The 19,554-nt window shown below is 37.2% G+C and overlaps 1 protein-coding gene across 1 annotated transcript; it reads right to left on the minus strand.

Moving 5' to 3' along the window:
- Positions 1 to 1,211: 1,211 nt before the first annotated feature.
- On the minus strand, positions 1,212 to 18,321 carry LOC136245506 (uncharacterized). The gene is made up of 3 exons (XM_066037040.1): positions 17,823 to 18,321; positions 17,419 to 17,686; positions 1,212 to 1,489 (listed from the first exon to the last, which is right to left on the minus strand). The coding sequence occupies exons 1-3, from the start codon at positions 18,029 to 18,031 to the stop codon at positions 1,460 to 1,462; spliced, it is 507 nt and encodes a 168-aa protein (XP_065893112.1). The 5' UTR covers positions 18,032 to 18,321; the 3' UTR covers positions 1,212 to 1,459.
- Positions 18,322 to 19,554: the final 1,233 nt, after the last annotated feature.

Genomic DNA, 19,554 nt, shown 5'->3' on the forward strand with positions numbered 1-19,554 from the left:
TATGGGTTACCATATATATGCAATTGGAAAGGCTATAAGAGCCCTTTTCGCAGACCGGGTCACATATTAGCTATACATTAACAATCGATTCATAACACATTCATAGACTGCTGATCTGAGGCACCTCGTGTATTAGAGGCGCATAATTATGTAATCGGTAGTTTACTGAGTAGATTATTGCAATCACAGCTCCAATAATTATGACTATGATCCAGTACAACTGGTTAAGACACCACATGTGTTCTATACATATATTATAGCTATAGCATTGAGTGTGGACTCAATGCTAACATAGCTTGGATATATATGTATATATATATATATATATCTCAAATACACCCATGCATGCTGTACTTTACATGAAGTGCTAGCTATAGCCACAGAGCATTAATTGAACTATATGTAAGTGGGAGATATTCCTCCTCTATAAAGATTAAAGATACCTTATAGACAACTTCTGGAAACTGGTGAGTGGCATTGGGTATAAGTACCATGGATTTGATTGACCACGTGTTGTTACTTATTGTGTTTCACTGATTTCTTTCCATTCCTTATTATACACTTTGTGTTGTAGTTGTTGTTGTGATGTGTTGTTATTTCTGATGATCAAGACTGGTAGACACCTACAAATCACAATTCAGACATTATTAATTTAATAGACACCTAATTGTAATGAAGGGCATAATTATATGGGGACAGAGTTATACTGCAGAGTATCCAGCAATGTAACAGTTGATCTGAAGTTCAGTCGAGTAGGTGAGTTGAAGCCATGTCCAAAAGTGGATCAACTCACCAGGACAAAGCAATCATTAGCTACTATACTCATAGCATAGGAAAGTACATATTTACTATATAGCTATTTGTATTACTATACATGTAGTTAGTTATATAGTTAGTTAGCTATTATTACTATTATAGCTACATTAGCTAGTTGTATGATTCTACATAATATTTTGTGATATACACTGCTATGGAAGTATATATGACACTGTTTGAAAAGGTTGTGAAAAGGTCACCTCAGTTGCAACAGCCAATGGATTCTTCTGCTCAGAAGAATACTGTATGCAGCCTATCTCCACCAACTTTTAGTGTTGGCAATGTTAGGGATTTAGTTATAAGACTTCGGTCATTATCTTGTATGTGCTTTCTATTGTATCATATACTGACTAATCTGAGTTATACAATTATCTACATACTATATAGATGCTCGCAGGACTATGGCAAGAGAATAATATAAGATTCTAAATGCAGTCTTTTCAGCAACTACAAGATTATACTATTACAACAATACTAGCTATTGTGTCCACTTAAATTTCAAACGCTTATATAGATTGTCAGTCAGTTTTCAGTTGAGATTGTCAACTAACGATGAGCTCTGAACCTCAATTGTAATATTTCAGTGTCACCATCATTAGGACAAGTAGCCTTCACAGTGACCCTGTGTCTTCCTCTTCTTATGTCACTGAATGTCATTGGCCCGGACTAGTACCTGAAATAGTAAGTATGTAACATTATGGTAGTGACATCATGGAAATGTAAGTCTTTATACAGCAAACTGTGACAAAGATTCACTGTAAAAGATTTGTAGTGAATTTCACTACTAAATGTCTGCCACAATACTCACTATTTTTGTGTAGTGACGTTCACTACTTTTGTATAGTGACCATCATTATATTGTAGTGAACGTGACTACACAAAAATAGTGAATATTGTGGCAGACATTAGTAGTGACCTTCACTACATTTAGTAGTGACCTTTAGTAGTTATTTTTTTACTGTGTGAATCAATTATGCGCTGTGCATAATAGTGTATAATATATTAACCGTACTACACCTGTGGTGAAGATCAAAACTGCTGCACTGTGTTATATAACTGTGGTATGTAAGTGATGCACCATGGTTTGTGACTTTGTGGCTAAGCTTATTATAACTAGTATGGTATAACTTCATACATTACACAAAGTCCGTACCAACAAAAAATTGGTCTATCACCTAAATTAACCAACTATTATTTGCATTGCATCAATGAACTTCATAACATGAGTAGTTGAGAGTGGCAGTACTAAAGATTCTGAAATTCCTAATCCACTTAATGATTTTATCAATAATATTTCTTTCACTATTAGGTACTGTTTCCTAAATGTTATCCCTATTCGCTTCATCTACTGGCGTACAGCATAATAGTTATCACATAATTACTAGGTATATGACGCACTCTCCCTCAAGTATTGCAAACCCTTAGGAGTCATATGTAAATTTCTGAATCGTTTATATCCCTCTCAAGAGTGTTATAACATGTAGGGTAGGAACCCAGACTGAGGTTCTTTTTGGATTTAGAAATCAAGCAAACTGAGGTTTCTGAACCATGAAGAATCGAGGGTGTGGTTTCTAAATGACATAGATAATGGTTTATTTTTATATAGGTACATAGGTGGAGTCATTGTGGGATTGGATGCCATTTTAAAATAGTCATTATTATTATTATTATTATTAATATTATATATTTGATTAGCAGAGTCCACTTGGGGCATGGAACTAATTTACAAATACAATTACAGATATGAATTATAGTATCTATTCAGTAAAGTTTTGAAACTATCTAATTGATTGGCATGAACAATATCTGAAGGCAACTGGTTCCATTCAGGAATGGTGCATGGAAAAAAGAGTATGCAATGTTATAATTCAGTAAGTGCGGAATACCAAACATGTACTTGTCTAAGAGCTGGAGAAATCGAAGCTTGCACCTTATCGCTGCTTCCTTGGAACTGACAGCAGTAGCTACTATTATAGTGAAATACGTGGCTAAGTGTCAACAAGAAAGTTACAAGTTGTCGAGTGCCCATGGCATCACAGCAGTGTGAAGAACAGTTGTATAGAACCTGTTACAGTTTGAAGACAATCAAGGCTTGAGTACCAGAATAATGATGGCTGACAAACAGTTGTTGTGGTTCCAATTATGAACTACACCCACATTACAGATAACAGAAAAAAACATTCCACAAGAAAGCTTACCCATATAAGTATTCGATAATTGTCGAAGATGAAACAGGCATAAAACACTTAGGCACTATATAAATAGAATTTTCCATAAAATTCTGGATTTGTCCATTTGTCATAACAAATATAGCTACAACATTAGATTTATGTCGTATAATCGAATTCTTTTAGGAATTTTTATAAAAGGAATCCAGTGGTTACACTCACATTGGCTTAGATGGCTGGTCACCCACTGCAGGCTATTAGCCTGAATGTGCTTGGGAGAGCATAGCAAATCAATGATTGAATGTGAGATTTGCAATGCTTGAGGTCCGGCTAGTAGGTCTCTAACATAGTTGGTTAGAAACCTGCTAACAGGTTTTCAGCAGTTTTAAAGACCTCATTATCTTCCTAAGATCAAAGCATAATATGCATACCATTATCTAATGTTATTGTAGCCACATAATAAAAAGTACTAAAACCTACACTTAGTAACAAGCAATTTTATATTATAAGGCCAGGCAAAGTAGATTCCTTGTTTCTCATCAGCTTCCCACTTCTACTAAAACACTGCCATCTTAACTTTCATTATTACATTCTAGTATGACACGCCCCCTATTTTACACGAGATCTTAACACATGTGATACACCTCATGTTAAAAATGGTGTTTGTTTGTCTCACCACTACCATGGATGGGCAGCTGTGTATATATGTTGCATAAAAATATTTGCATGGTTTGTTAATTATCATGACATGATTCTTGACTGTGACATACCCTGTACGGTATAATTAATATGATGCCATATTGAACAATGCCGGCCCACATCAAATTTGAGGAAGTGGCCGATGAGAAACAAGGAATCTACTTGCCTGGCCTAACTAACTCAATATAGTGAGTACATATTGAAAGTCCCCATGCAGTGATTCTTGACCTCATCAATAAGGCCACTTAATATAATTCAGATGATCTGCTCACATTGCTATGTCTCATCACCTAATTTTGGTCATTGCTATGACATCGTGCATGTTTTCACCATTATTCCATCATCTTACTGTTTAATACGTAATTAATATATTTGTAATTAATAATTATAATATATATGTACCACTTTCACACCTCACTTCAAAGGGAAGAGAAGGTGTATAAGTGGTATAATAGCACTGCTATCAGTGCTCAGGAATGCATTAATGAGAAAAGGAGGTAGTATATACAAGTTATATCCCTCCTAGGAGGGATATAACTTGTATATACTACATATTAATGCATTCCAAGCATTCTCAGAAATCATCTGATTTCTTTGATGAAACAGTGTGGTCTCCTCTGCTTTATCATAGTGACACTTCGCAGGATTGATAGTGGGTTTTAGTTTTGTAAAGTGAGCCAAAGCATAGATCATGGACTAGGGAAAGAAGATAGTTTGTTGTTTTACTGAATTAAGAAAGTCACAGGTTAGTTTATATTGCTGTTTTGATTGCATTGATGTGGTGATATCCAGACACTGGGTGTAGCGCTTAATTTATTTGGCCATTGGTGTTAGCTAACATATTCACTACTTCAGTTTATTCATGGTTATAGTAAAGTGATTACTTTAGTGCACTTGAATCGTCTTATATTGCTGTTGTGACACCTGGCACGATGTCACACTGACATTCGCTTAGTGACTAGGTGTGGCAATTAATTGACTTGGCCATTATAGTGCTGTAAACATATTCATTGCTTCATGGCTAGTATAGTAAGCTCTTTATAATAGTGCACTTAAGCTTCATTATGAACACTCAATTTTCATCAATAAAATGATGGTCTTTCTCTCTGTTCAACTTGCATTTGGGCTTCCTGTGTTTAATTGCGTACCCACAATCGAAGTGATCTGCATGCTCGTGTTGATACACTTATGTTGGGCATCTCAGCAGCACCTCGTCATTGCTCTTACAATGTTATCCACAATCGACATTCACATGGTCCCATATAAATACACTTACGAAGTATTCCTGCAGTTTCTCACACTTGCAGGCGCCACCCGAGTGGAATATAATTTGTAACATGGGCACTTGTAATTTGCCTGACGTCCTCATACTTGTGCGTATATTTCCAGAAAATCACTTGTGCCCATGTTACAACTACTACCAGTGTTGGGAGTAATGCGTTACATAAGTAACGCGTTACGTAATATTATTACTTTTGTGGTAAGTAAGTAATATAAAGAAACACGCTATAAAATATAAAAACGGGTAATATAACTCAAGTTACTTTGCTTACGAATGTAACATGTTACCTAATTATTATTATTATTATTGATTAGCAAAACCCATTGGGTAAATCGCTAATGTACAAAAACAAAATTTTATTGTCTATGCATTTTGCAAACGGTTCTTGAAAGTAAGTAAGTCTATATTGTCAAGATCTTCCATATCTAAATTGCTTCAGTCTGGTATTGATCTTGGTAAGAAAGAGTTACTATATCGATTTGTTCTGGCATACAACTGTAATAGCTTCAAGGGATGGTTTGCCCTGGTACTTGTTGCAGGAGATAACACTGGCAGATACTGATTTGGAACATAAATTAATTTGTTTACAAACTTAAACAACAGCATCAGACATGCCTGTTTCCTACAATCTTCCTGTGTTGGCCATTTTAATTCCACTAACATTTCAGTTATGCTGAAATGTTACTAAGTAATATAGTTACTGTAACAAGTCTAATATTATGTAATATCGTGCGGCCCAGGAAGCCGACGCGCAACACCCGTGAGTAAATTGACAGGAAGAAAGAAAACGCAATATTCGCACGTACGTAGCTCTGTGCTGCCTTGATGAAACAAGACGATTTTTGTTGTGGACACCACTGTTTGAAGGTTCTTAGTTTACTGATTTGTTAAGGTACTTTACTGTAGCTGTACCCAGTTATACTGATAGTAAAATGTCAGTATATGGAACATAATTGTTTCACTAAGTTTTTAAACTCTCAGTAAAACATCAGTGAATGCAGGTTTACTGAAAAACTACTAAAATACCAAACAATTAACTGTTCCATATACTGGGGATATACCACTCTAGTAAACAAAGAAATTTCAAGCAGTGCACGCCCTCCAACTTTAGCACTCCACATTCCAAGTTTGAACGAAATCGCTGCAAGGGTTCCTGAGATATGCGACTTCAAAAGTTGGCTTAGTTTCTTCGTTTTTTTCCTTCTTATTTTCTTCCTCTTTTCGCACACTTACAAAAACTGCTATAAAACGCGAACGCCTTATTCGATTGCCTTGAAATTTGGCACTCAGAAGGGGGGGTATAAAGACGCATCTTGGTACCAACCTTGGCTGGAATACGATAAACAGGCAAAGCGTTATGAGCGATTATTCACGAAAAATAACACCAATATGTTGTCACGCCTACAGGGTAAACCACGTATGGGAAGAAGCTGAAAATCGGTGGGTAAATAGGTTAACTATTGAACCTCAAACCTTTTGTGGTTTGAAAGAAATCGAGCTAAAAACCAGGAAGATACAACGAAAAAACCAACAGTGTGTAACAATTACGCAATCGAGATTAGCTAATAAAAAAAAACGACTGCTTGCCACGCCTACCAGATAAACCGCTTGGGGTAATGCTTTGAAAATCGTTATACAGATGGAGTAACCATCTTAGAAAGGCTCATCAATGGTGTAGAAGAATCAGACTTAAAGCCACGGAGTTATAATACGAAATCCAACATGGTGCAGCAAGTGCGAGATCGAGATACTCTAATATAGAGCAGTCATCTAATAGAGCAGTCACCCTGAAGAGAATTCAAGAGATCAGCTAGAAAAAAGTAACCTGTATAGAGATCAGCTACAAATAAGTCACCCTGTAGAGAGATCAGCTACAAACAATTCACCCTGTAGAGAGATCAGCTAGAAGAAGTTACCTTGTAGGGTGTTCATGCAACTACTGTATGGAAAGAGATAGTTCAGCTAGAAGAAACCACCTTGTAGAGTTCAGCTAAAAAGAAACCACCATGTAGAGAGTTTAGCTACAAACAAATCGCCCTGTAGAGAGATCAATAGAAGAAGTTACCTTGCAGAGAATTCAGCTACAAAGAAACCATCATGTAGAGAGTGCAGCTACAAACAAATCTCCCCGTAGAGAAATCAGCTAGAAGAAGTTTCCTTGTAGAGAATTCAGCTACAAACAAATCACCCTGTAGAAAGATCAGCTAGAAGAAGTCACCTTGTAGAGAGTTCAGCTACAAAGAAACCACCATGTAGAGAGTTCAGCTACAAACTAGTGACCTTGTAGAGACATCAGCTAGAAGAAATTACCTTGTAGAGAGTTCAGCTACAAAGAAACCATCATGATATCCCAGCAAATCCATTTCTGACACCCATAACCACTGTACATAGGACCAGAGGTCATAATATGAGATTTATGCAACCGATTACACGGATTGATTCTTATATGTACTCCTTTTTCCCATCGGCAATCAAGATCTGGAATGGTCTACCCCAAAATGTGATTGACTCCAATGATATTGATCAGTTCAAGCAAAAATTAGCAACTATTTAAATTTGTATACTTGTATGTATGTTGTGACCTGTGCACTATACTCTAGACTCTAGTAGAGGTCTGCACAGTATTACCAATAATAACAATAATAATAATAATAATCATGTAGAGAGTTCAGCTGCAAACGAATCACCTGTAGAGAGTTTAGCTCCAAACAAATCTCCCTGTAGAGAGATCAGCTAGAAGAAGTTTCCTTATAGAGAGTTCAGTTACAAAGAAACCACCATGTAGAGAGTTCAGCTACAAACTAGTGACCTTGTAGAGACATCAGCTAGAAGAAGTTACCTTGTAAAGAGTTCAGTTACAAAGAAACCACCATGTAGAGAGTTCAGCTACAAACTAGTGACCTTGTAGAGACATAAGCTAGAAGAAGTTACCTTGTAGAGAGTTCAGCTACAAAGAAACCATTCTGTAAGGAGCTCAGCTGCAAACAAATCACCTGTACACAATTCAGCTACAAACAAATTACGCTGTAGAACAATCAACTAGAAGAAGTTTCCATGTAGAGAGTTCAGCTACAAAGAAACCACCATGTAGAGCAAACAGATCACCCTGTACAAAAATCAGCTACAAACAAATCACCCTATAGTAAGATCAGCTAGAAGAAGTCACCTTGTAGAGAGTTCAACTACAAAGAAACTACCATGTAGAGAGTTCAGCTAGAAGAAGTTACCTTGTAGAGGGTTCAGCTACAAAGAAACCATCATATAGAGAGTTCAGCTGCAAACAAATCACCTGTAGAGAGTTCAGCTACAAACAAATCTCCCTGTAGTGAGATCAGTTAGAAAAAGTTACCTTGTAGAGAGTTCAGCTACAAAGAAACCCTTCTGTAAAGAGCACAGCTGCAAACAAATCACCTGTACACAATTCAGCTACAAACAAATTACGCTGTAGAACAATCAACTAGAAGAAGTTTCCATGTAGAGAGTTCAGCTACAAAGAAACCACCATGTAGAGCAAACAGATCACCCTGTACAAAAATCAGCTACAAACAAATCACCCTATAGTAAGATCAGCTAGAAGAAGTCACCTTGTAGAGAGTTCAACTACAAACAAACCACCATGTAGAAAGATCAGTTAGAAGAAGTCACCTTGTAGAGAGTTCAGCTACAAAGAAACCATCATGTAGAGAGTTCAGCTAGAAGAAGTTACCTTGTAGAGAGTTCAGCTACAAAGAAAACATCATGTAGAGAGTTCAGCAGAAAACAAATCACAAGTAGAGAGTTCAGCTAGAAGAAGTTTCCTTGTAGAGAGTTCAGCTATAAACAAATCTCCCTGTAGAGAGATCAGCTAGAAGAAGTTTCCTTGTAGAGAGTTCAGCTACAAAAAAATCACCCTGCAGAAAGATTAGCTAGAAGAAGTCACCTTGTAGAGAGTTCGGTTACCATGCAGAGAGTTCAGCTACAAACTAGTGACCTTGTAGAGACATCAGCTAGAAGAAGTTACCTTGTAGAGAGTTCAGCTACAAAGAAACCATTCTGTAAAGAGCTCAGCTGTAAACAAATCACCTGTACACAATTCAGCTACAAAAAAATTACCCTGTAGAGAGATCAGCTAGAAGAAATTACCTTGTAGATAGTTCAGCTACAAACAAATCACCCTGTAGAAAGATCAGTTAGAAGAAGTCACCTTGTAGAGAGTTCAGCTACAAAGGAACCATTCTGTAAAGAGCTCAGCTGCAAACAAATCACCTGTACAGAATTCAGCTACAAACAAATCACCCTGTAGAGAGATCAGCTAGAAGAAATTACCTTGTAGAGAGTGAAGCTACAAACAAATCACCCTATTGAAAAATCAACTAGAAGAAGTCACCTCGTAGAAAGTTCAGTTACAAAGAAACCATTCTGTAAAGAGCTCAGCTGCAAGCAAATCACCCTGTAGAGAGATCAGCTAGAAGAAGTTAACTTGTAGAGAGTTCAGCTACAAAGAAACCATCATTTAGAAAGTTCAGCTTCAAACAAATCACCTGTAGAGTGTTCAGCTACAAACAAATCTCCCTGTAGAGAGATAAGCTAGAAGAAGTTACCTTGTAGAGAGTGAAGCTACAAACAAATCACCCTATTGAAAGATCAGTTAGAAGAAGTTACCTTGTAGAGAGTTCAGCTACAAAGAAACCATTCTGTAAGGAGCTCAGCTGCAAACAAATCACCTGTACACAATTCAGCTACAAACAAATTACGCTGTAGAACAATCAACTAGAAGAAGTTTCCATGTAGAGAGTTCAGCTACAAAGAAACCACCATGTAGAGCAAACAGATCACCCTGTACAAAAATCAGCTACAAACAAATCACCCTATAGTAAGATCAGCTAGAAGAAGTCACCTTGTAGAGAGTTCAACTACAAAGAAACTACCATGTAGAGAGTTCAGCTAGAAGAAGTTACCTTGTAGAGGGTTCAGCTACAAAGAAACCATCATATAGAGAGTTCAGCTGCAAACAAATCACCTGTAGAGAGTTCAGCTACAAACAAATCTCCCTGTAGTGAGATCAGTTAGAAAAAGTTACCTTGTAGAGAGTTCAGCTACAAAGAAACCCTTCTGTAAAGAGCACAGCTGCAAACAAATCACCTGTACACAATTCAGCTACAAACAAATTACGCTGTAGAACAATCAACTAGAAGAAGTTTCCATGTAGAGAGTTCAGCTACAAAGAAACCACCATGTAGAGCAAACAGATCACCCTGTACAAAAATCAGCTACAAACAAATCACCCTATAGTAAGATCAGCTAGAAGAAGTCACCTTGTAGAGAGTTCAACTACAAACAAACCACCATGTAGAAAGATCAGTTAGAAGAAGTCACCTTGTAGAGAGTTCAGCTACAAAGAAACCATCATGTAGAGAGTTCAGCTAGAAGAAGTTACCTTGTAGAGAGTTCAGCTACAAAGAAAACATCATGTAGAGAGTTCAGCAGAAAACAAATCACAAGTAGAGAGTTCAGCTAGAAGAAGTTTCCTTGTAGAGAGTTCAGCTATAAACAAATCTCCCTGTAGAGAGATCAGCTAGAAGAAGTTTCCTTGTAGAGAGTTCAGCTACAAAAAAATCACCCTGCAGAAAGATTAGCTAGAAGAAGTCACCTTGTAGAGAGTTCGGTTACCATGCAGAGAGTTCAGCTACAAACTAGTGACCTTGTAGAGACATCAGCTAGAAGAAGTTACCTTGTAGAGAGTTCAGCTACAAAGAAACCATTCTGTAAAGAGCTCAGCTGTAAACAAATCACCTGTACACAATTCAGCTACAAAAAAATTACCCTGTAGAGAGATCAGCTAGAAGAAATTACCTTGTAGATAGTTCAGCTACAAACAAATCACCCTGTAGAAAGATCAGTTAGAAGAAGTCACCTTGTAGAGAGTTCAGCTACAAAGGAACCATTCTGTAAAGAGCTCAGCTGCAAACAAATCACCTGTACAGAATTCAGCTACAAACAAATCACCCTGTAGAGAGATCAGCTAGAAGAAATTACCTTGTAGAGAGTGAAGCTACAAACAAATCACCCTATTGAAAAATCAACTAGAAGAAGTCACCTCGTAGAAAGTTCAGTTACAAAGAAACCATTCTGTAAAGAGCTCAGCTGCAAGCAAATCACCCTGTAGAGAGATCAGCTAGAAGAAGTTAACTTGTAGAGAGTTCAGCTACAAAGAAACCATCATTTAGAAAGTTCAGCTTCAAACAAATCACCTGTAGAGTGTTCAGCTACAAACAAATCTCCCTGTAGAGAGATAAGCTAGAAGAAGTTACCTTGTAGAGAGTGAAGCTACAAACAAATCACCCTATTGAAAGATCAGTTAGAAGAAGTTACCTTGTAGAGAGTTCAGCTACAAAGAAACCATTCTGTAAAGAGCTCAGCTGCAAACAAATCACCCTGTAAAAAAATCAGCTACAAACAAATCATCCTGTAGTAGAAGAAGTCACCTTGTAAAGAGTTCAGCTACAAAGAAACCACCATGTAGAGAGTTCAGCTGCAAACAAATCATCAGTACAGAATTTAGCTATAAACAAATCACCCTGTAGAGAAATCAGCTAGAAGAAGTTACCTTGTAGATAGTTCAGCTACAAACAAATCACCCTGTAAAAAAATCAGCTACAAACAAATCATCATGTAGTAAGATCAGCTAGAAGAAGTCACCTTGTAGAGAGTTCAGCTACAAATAAACCACCATTCAGAGAGTTCAGGTAGTAGAAGTTACCTTGTAGAGAGTTCAGCTACAAATAAACCACCATTCAGAGAGTTCAGGTAGTAGAAGTTACCTTGTAGAGAGTTCAGCTACAAAGAAACCAGAGTTCAGCTGCAAACAAATCACCTGTAGAGAGTTCAGCTACAAACAAATTTCCCTGTGGTGATATCAGTTAGAAGAAGTTACCTTGTAGAGAGTTCAGCTATGTACAAAGAAACCATTCTGTAAAGAGCTCAGCTGCAAACAAATCACCTGTACACAATTCAGCTACAAGCAAATCAACCTGTAGAGAGATCAGCAAGAAGACATTTCCTTGTAGAGAGTTCAGCAACAAACAAATCACCCTGTAGTAAGATCAGCTAGAAGAAGTCACCTTGTAGAGAGTTCAGCTACAAAGAAAACACCATGTAGAGAGTTCAGCTAGGAGAAGTTACCTTGTAGAGAGTTCAGCTACAAAGAAACCACCATGTAGAGAGTTCAGCTGCAAAGAAATCACCCTGCAGAAAATTCAGCCACAAACAAATTGCCATGTAGAAAGATCAGTTAGAAGAAGTTACCTTGTAGAGAGTTCAGCTACAAAGAAACCATTCTGTAAAGAGCTCAGCTGCAAACAAATCACCTGAACAGAATTCAGCTACCAACAAATCACCCTGTAGAGAGGTCGGCTAGAAGAAATTACCTTGTAGATAGTTCAGCTACAAACAAATCACCCTTTAGAGACATCAGCTAGAAGAAGTTACCTTGTAGATCATTCAGCTACAAACAATTCACCCTGTAGAGAGAGCAACTAGAAGAAGTCACCTTGTAGAGTGTTCAGTTACAAAGAAACCACCATGGAGAGTTCTGTAATAAAGATGTGTATTATATATATAACTTGTACATTTACTGATAAAATCATAAATATTTGAAGTACATCTGCTTCATCTTTTTTTTCCTGTGGTAAAGAAATAAAGATAGGTTTAAAAAGTCCCAAAGCCAGCCTATGGCTGGTTTTGGGGTATACAAATACAAAAAGGAATGAAATATAATCAAAAACAGCCAAGCTGTAAAAAAAGGTGCGGCCCCCAAAAAGGCTATGGTGAAAAAAGATGTGAAATCCAAGGTGGCGGCTAAGAAATGGCTGTGATGGTAGGTTAATAGTAAAAATTTTAATAACAACAATTTAGGTGAATTTTGTGCCAAGACCAAGCAGCACAAAAATTTACCCGAGTTGCCGTTATTAAAATTTTTACCATTAACCTACCATCACAGCCATTTCTTGGCCGCCACCTTGGATTTCACATCTTTTTTAACCATGGCTTTTTTGGGGGCTGCACCTTTTTTTACAGCTTGGCTGTTTTTGATTAGATTATTACTACAAGTAACGAAGTTACTATTCTCGTTAGTTATCCTCTGAGAAACGCCTAGCCACAACGAAATAACAAGGCCTACTGAATGAAGCTTATTCACCAGCTTCTTACTTATAACCAAGATTTGCACATTAACGCAATCATGTCACATGATAAAGTGGTAGTTTCACACATGACAGCTTAAGGCTGTGGACACAAAGTAATATAATATGTAATATTATTATAGTTACATTATTTTATGAGTAATATGTAACTGTAACTAAATAGTTCAGTTGCAAGTATTATGTATTATGTAACTAGTTACCTTTACAAAGTAACTTGCCCAACACTGACTACTACATATTTAATACGTATATTGAAGTTATAAGGCCAAGCAAAGTTGATTGCTAGTTTCCTATTTCAAGATTTTCAAAATATCATGTGGGTGGAAGGTCATTATTCATTATTCATTATGGCCAAAACCTTGAAGAAACCACTAAAATAAACCCATTATTACAATAATGAAAATATTGGTGAATATTTGAAAACCCATGTGGCAGAAATAGCCATATATTGAATTTTTATGGCAATTCTATAAAGGCATGCAGGCACAAACAGGAAACTTGCAATCAAGTTTGTCTGACCTAAACTGCCCAGGTACAGCCACGGATTGTTTCTCCTTTCTCCACCTTTTCAAACATACTTTATGTAACAACTTTAAACAGGCTGTAGGACCAGGTGTTCTACAGACCTTCAGCACTTGTGCTGTAAAGCCTTAATAAATAAATAAAAAGGAATAAACTAATTTGCTTTTACACAACTAGGTATAGGGAAAGGAAGACTCTAGATGGGCTGAAGACCAGTCTCACTGTTAGGAGAAGAATTGGCCATTTAACTTCTCAATAAGCTAGATCAGTGGTATGGTGATTAATAAAAAAATGAAGATATTTAAATTCAGCTAATTCTAATAAACCATTCTAGTGAATATATTATTGTAGTTAATAATGAGCCACCTGCATGCATTGGTTTAGATTAACTTTCCTGATCTGAGCATAAAATTAACAATAAGTGGCCTAAACTTCTCATTGAGGCCCTGTTTTATCAATACCACTCATCCTGGCTATATTACATTTACCATACCTATATTTTAAGATTTTAAGTGTAACTAACATAAATTGTGAACATAAGAACAAGTGAAATTGTAATTTAATAAGTTGTAGTTAACTTACAGGTTCTGAAGCTCTCACGCTCTCACGCCCAACATTTGTATTCTCACGCCTACAAGTAATCCTCAGTCCTCGAATTTTCTAGCACTGACTGCTTCACTCAAGACTTCCTGAGGCTAAGTAGGTTGCGACGCACGCCGTGTGATCTATATAATTTATGCTTCAGCAATCACGTGATCTCTCATTCAAACTTTCGTTTGGCGGTCGGAGTTCTCAATGGCGGTCAGAATTCTCAATGGTGGTCGGAATTCTCAATGGCGGTTTACTGATTCCTTTTAGACAACGACTGAGTGTGCAAGCAGTGTACTGGAATTTTGAAAGTCCACTGGGAATCCATGTGGGATATAAATTGTGAAGTTCAGTGATTCCTTTTATTTTTATTCCCGGGGTTTTGTTGCTGCAAGATAGTTACAACCTGTGTGGACATGATTAGAAGTTAGGTAGCTGTTGAACTGGCAAGAAAATTCATGGACACAGAAGATTATTACTGAAGTGTGTGCTCCAGCAGATCACGTGGTTGTCATGGCAATCATAATGTAATGTACAGTAGCTAGTACACACACCTTGCAATTATTAATATTTTACACTAGAAGCTAGTAATACACAACTTCTCAATGGTGTAACTGTATGTGCAAACACTTTCAAATATAACTAGCTAGCACAAGGAGGCCATGCTATTATAATGTCATGACATCCTGAAGTGCTGGTTATAATATAACTTTGTTGAATTGCATGTGTGTGGCTGAAGGACTGCATCTCCATTGTTCACCTTTGTCAAGAGTCTCACTCCTAAGAGAAATCCAAGGTTGGAGCCTCTGCGTAATAGGTATCAATGGAAACAGCTGCCGCCACCGCTATACTGCGCACGCCCCTGCATTCCAGTAGAAATGGTAATGAGTCGTATTGTCACCAGACCAATTACAGCCGGCGCTTATAATCAGGATAGCGATAAGCGCCTGACGCGTATTGGTTTGGCAACGCGAGACTAGCGAGGGCGCTGGTAAGCGGTATTGGTAAAATCGGGAGGGGAGCGGGAGCGGGAGATTTCTTGGTAAAATCAGGAACCGGGAATCGGGAGATCACGTGTCAATCTTTGCTGTCACAAGTAACACACATACGTAGCTAGAGCGCCTGCAGTGCTGTGACGAAGAAACTAATATAAACTAGTAAATTATGAGCTTGAGGGGAAAAATAGCTATAGCTAGATAAAGTTTGCATGATGGCCGTATATTAAAGGCTTTCATTAGAGCTTTATAGTTATTAGCAGTGAATGCATAAAATTGTATTGTGTGGGTTTTTAGCACAGTAATTCACAAAGTGGCTATTTTAGTGGACATAAAATTTCTGAAAGGTAATTTCAGTGAATACATGCAGCAGTTATTTGGCATATTGGATTGTCTTACAATAATGAATGATGAGCAACAGGCCTCCAGTCCTAGCTACATGGTTCTGCCCCAGTCTATACTAAAGTTCATGCACCCTACCAATCTAAAATCCATTCAACTAAACGTGATTAGACTTCCCATCAGACTTTGAATGCCAGCAGACTTTCAATGGATAGACTGAAGTACAGTACACCAAGCATAATTATTCTCTGAGTATACAAAACACATTAATAAATCATAAAGTGTTAATTAGCTACAACATACAGTATGTAACATCAAAGCTGCCTAAAGTAATATGCATATGACCCAGTTTTGTTCTGGAAATCATTAAGTTTAAAAGGTTGAATCCTGTGGCTTCTCATGCCATCATAATATAATGTATGACCATACCAGAAGCAAACTGCAGTAAAATGATTGTCACTACAAACAGTGCAGCCAGCTAGTTGATATCCATGACCATATATAGTTAAAACTTTTGGAATTGTCAATATTGATCTACCAGTCAAGGACTGGATATCAATCGGGATCATCCAAGGCACTCGATTAAGAAATGACGATGCCATTACCTGTGGTACACCACGGCACTCATAAAATGTTTCTCTGTTTCTGCCAGTTAAATTTAATCGGTCAGTAACTGCATGGAGAGATTCATTTGGTGGTTGGCAATGAAATTCTGCACCACAGTAACCAACCATATCTCCAGCTATAGGAAAAATTTCATTAAAGTTATCTAATCCAGAGCTGAAGGAAAACGTAGAAGGGTATTTTGTTACCTCCGTGTTATGATTAGGGCAATGCTCAGAGGTACATTTAAGTTTAATTACCAGTTTCCAGATATGTGTGAACAAGCAAAGACACTTATTATTCTCACCACCAAAACAATCATATTTCAAATTATTCTCCTGAGAAATTGTAAGATTTAATCTTGATTGAAGCAAATGCAAAAATAGTGTTTTTCCTTCATCCAGCTTTCCTTTATTCATCAATACAATTGCTGCTTTGAGAGAGTTCTCAGCTTCACTGTCACCAAAGGTATCCAAGAAAGATTTGTACTGTTTGCAGTGGAGTGACAATATTGTCAGGAAGTTATCAGAAGTGCAAGTGTTGGTGTATTCATTGTGCATCCATGGAAGAGATTCTGGTACAGTACATGCACTGCAAAAAAAATCGGTAAATCCAACTTTCCTTTTTAGATATTACATGCACTGTAATATCTAAAAAGCATATTGCATATGATCATACGCACGTTTTGTCTTTAAATCAAATCTCACCACTCAAATAACATTTGCATTCTATAACATAGGCCATTCAAATTTGTAAAAGTACTGGAATTTCATGACATAACCTTCTTGCAGAAAATTTATGTGTCATAAAAGGTAGGCAAATTTTATATGTCCATGTTGCCTCCTTTATAGGTTTGGTAACATATACATGTTTATTTTAAATTCAGAGAGATTTTAGCCAAGCTTAACTAAAAGGCATAGTGTTGCTTTGAGCAATTACTTTTAAAAGATACGAGTGTAGTAGTGTAATATGATAAAGAGCAAAATGAAGCGCCTCAAGAGCAGAGCAAAATTAGCAGTTTTGCTCTTGAGGTACAGTGCATCCGAGCTATACACAACATATACACAATGCACATGCACATGCTATAATGTAAACACAAACAAAAGCAATATAGCTATATACCTTATCAATTATACTATGCACATTACACTCAGAGGGTCTTTACAATGCAAACTACTATAGCTTATAAATGTGAGTTGATTCACAAGACTTTTTTTGCTCACCTTATCCTTCACATGTGGTGCTGATCTCACAAAAGACTTGGAATTATTCTTACTGTTCCGAGGGCTAAATCCTTGATATAAGGTGTCATCCCCAACGTAGTGTAGCATAAAATGTTGCCCGATACCCCAGAACTCAAATCTTCTGAATCGGTTATCACCCTTTTTATCCACAGAATCAAGATCAATGGTACTACTTTTTTTCTTGAATTCACATCCTCCATGTTTGACATTGTAAGATCCTACATGTACCCATCTGTATTGATCGCACCTATAATAATTGCAATGTACAATTTATTTAATTACTGTATGACTCTAGAAATATAGTTATGTAAACTTGTTTTGTTAAACTGAGACAAGCTAGCTAGCTATATTGTAACTATACTCTTTAATATCTAGACCCTAACCTTAGCTTTTTCTTCTCTTGTTCCCATTTGTCCGAATCAGGCCCGAGGTTGTAGATATACAAGCTGCCGCCTTTTGGCTGAACAGGAGGATCTACACTAATCTGTAGCTTTCCACTGATAGCTTTCGAGAAGTAATTATGCGCCTCCGCAGATGTCAAGTTATAGACAGCGTCTTCTACTGCAGGAACACATAGCACATCTTCCTCCATTGTGCATGCGCGGCCGCACTATAGCTACGTGCAGCTCTATACTTGCAACGCTATACTTGCAAAATCACGCCTGCCGTTCGTAGCAAGTGAGAGATTTAGTTTGCACGTGATTACAAGTGAGATATTTAGGAGAAGTCGCACGTGATCTCCCGATTCCCGGTTCCTGATTTTACCAAGCACTCTCCCGCTCCCGCTCCCCTCCCGGTTTTACCAATTCCCCTGCTAAGGGCCTGAAGGTTTATAACTTTCATAGACTCCACATTGCGCCCGTATAACTGCTTTAGACTCTATTTCACATTACACTCAGATTACTTACCTCATCCATGGCTGTTTCTGCTGTAGGCTCGGCGAAAGCGGCTGGTTTTCTTTGAGATAATATTAGCGCCATGGCAACTATGCGTCCTCACGTGACAAAATAATAGCGCTCGTTAAATCACTGCACGTGAACAATGCATAGCGATTGGATAAACCTAGAATTTGAGCATATGTTATATTGTGCCTGAAGGCGTGGAGTATATGAGATTTATTACCCACCCAAAACAGCCTAAATAGTCTAATTTAGCATAATTGCTTCTTAGCTAGGGAAGCCACATTGTTAGGATGAATGAAATACCTACTGTGCTTACATTGATGCTTTGCTGTGTAGTAGTCCTCCATCCCTACTGCATATAGTAGTAGTTCAATGGACTATTCTATTTGGAGTGCTGGCATATGCAGTAAAAGTATTATGGTGGGTGGACATTAGCCTAAATTAATACATATTTAACATTATTTTTCTTTTAAAAAGGAACTATATCCCCTAAAAAAGCACCTTGGCTGTAAAAAATGCAAGCCCTAGAAAGTACAAGTTACTAAATATATGGCTTGTAAGCAGTCCAAAGGTGTGATATCAAAATAAGTAGGCCAAGAAATATTGCCAGACTGCAAGCAAATTTTTGTTTATCACTAATTTCTTCACTTATTATATTTGTAAGGCATATAAATTCATAGTGGAATATACTCAACTGCTAATCCAAAGTCAGTGTACAGTGTGTAGGCTCAATGTATATAACCAGGTACCGATACAACAGAAGTTTGATTGGTCACCTTTCATAACATTAATGTTCATAATGCACTACAAGGATCTCAAGTAAATATTATAGAGAGTATGATTATTAATTTTAGTGCTGCAGGGGCTATTATGTTCCAAACCTTTGGAATTATGCTTTTGGGCAGTGCTCAAAAATCATCCATCATGCATGCTTTTGGGAATTTCAAAATTAAGCCACCATCTTTGGCCAGTAATGTCAGTTTTTGCTGTATTGGACTACATCAATGCTTCAGATTCAAATAGCTTTCCATTCTTTTAGCTGGTTGCTGTATTAGAGTATTTTCTACGTGATTGTTTTATTAGAATATCTATACCTTAAATTCCTCACTGCTCCATTAAACTTTTTCAATCACAATCTGCAGAGTTGAGACTTTATAACTACCTCAAAATTCCATCATAATTCCCACAGTGGCATAATGCCTACTGTGCCAAA

Source organism: Dysidea avara, chromosome 2 (assembly GCF_963678975.1).
Source record: "Dysidea avara chromosome 2, odDysAvar1.4, whole genome shotgun sequence".
NCBI lineage: Eukaryota > Metazoa > Porifera > Demospongiae > Dictyoceratida > Dysideidae > Dysidea > Dysidea avara.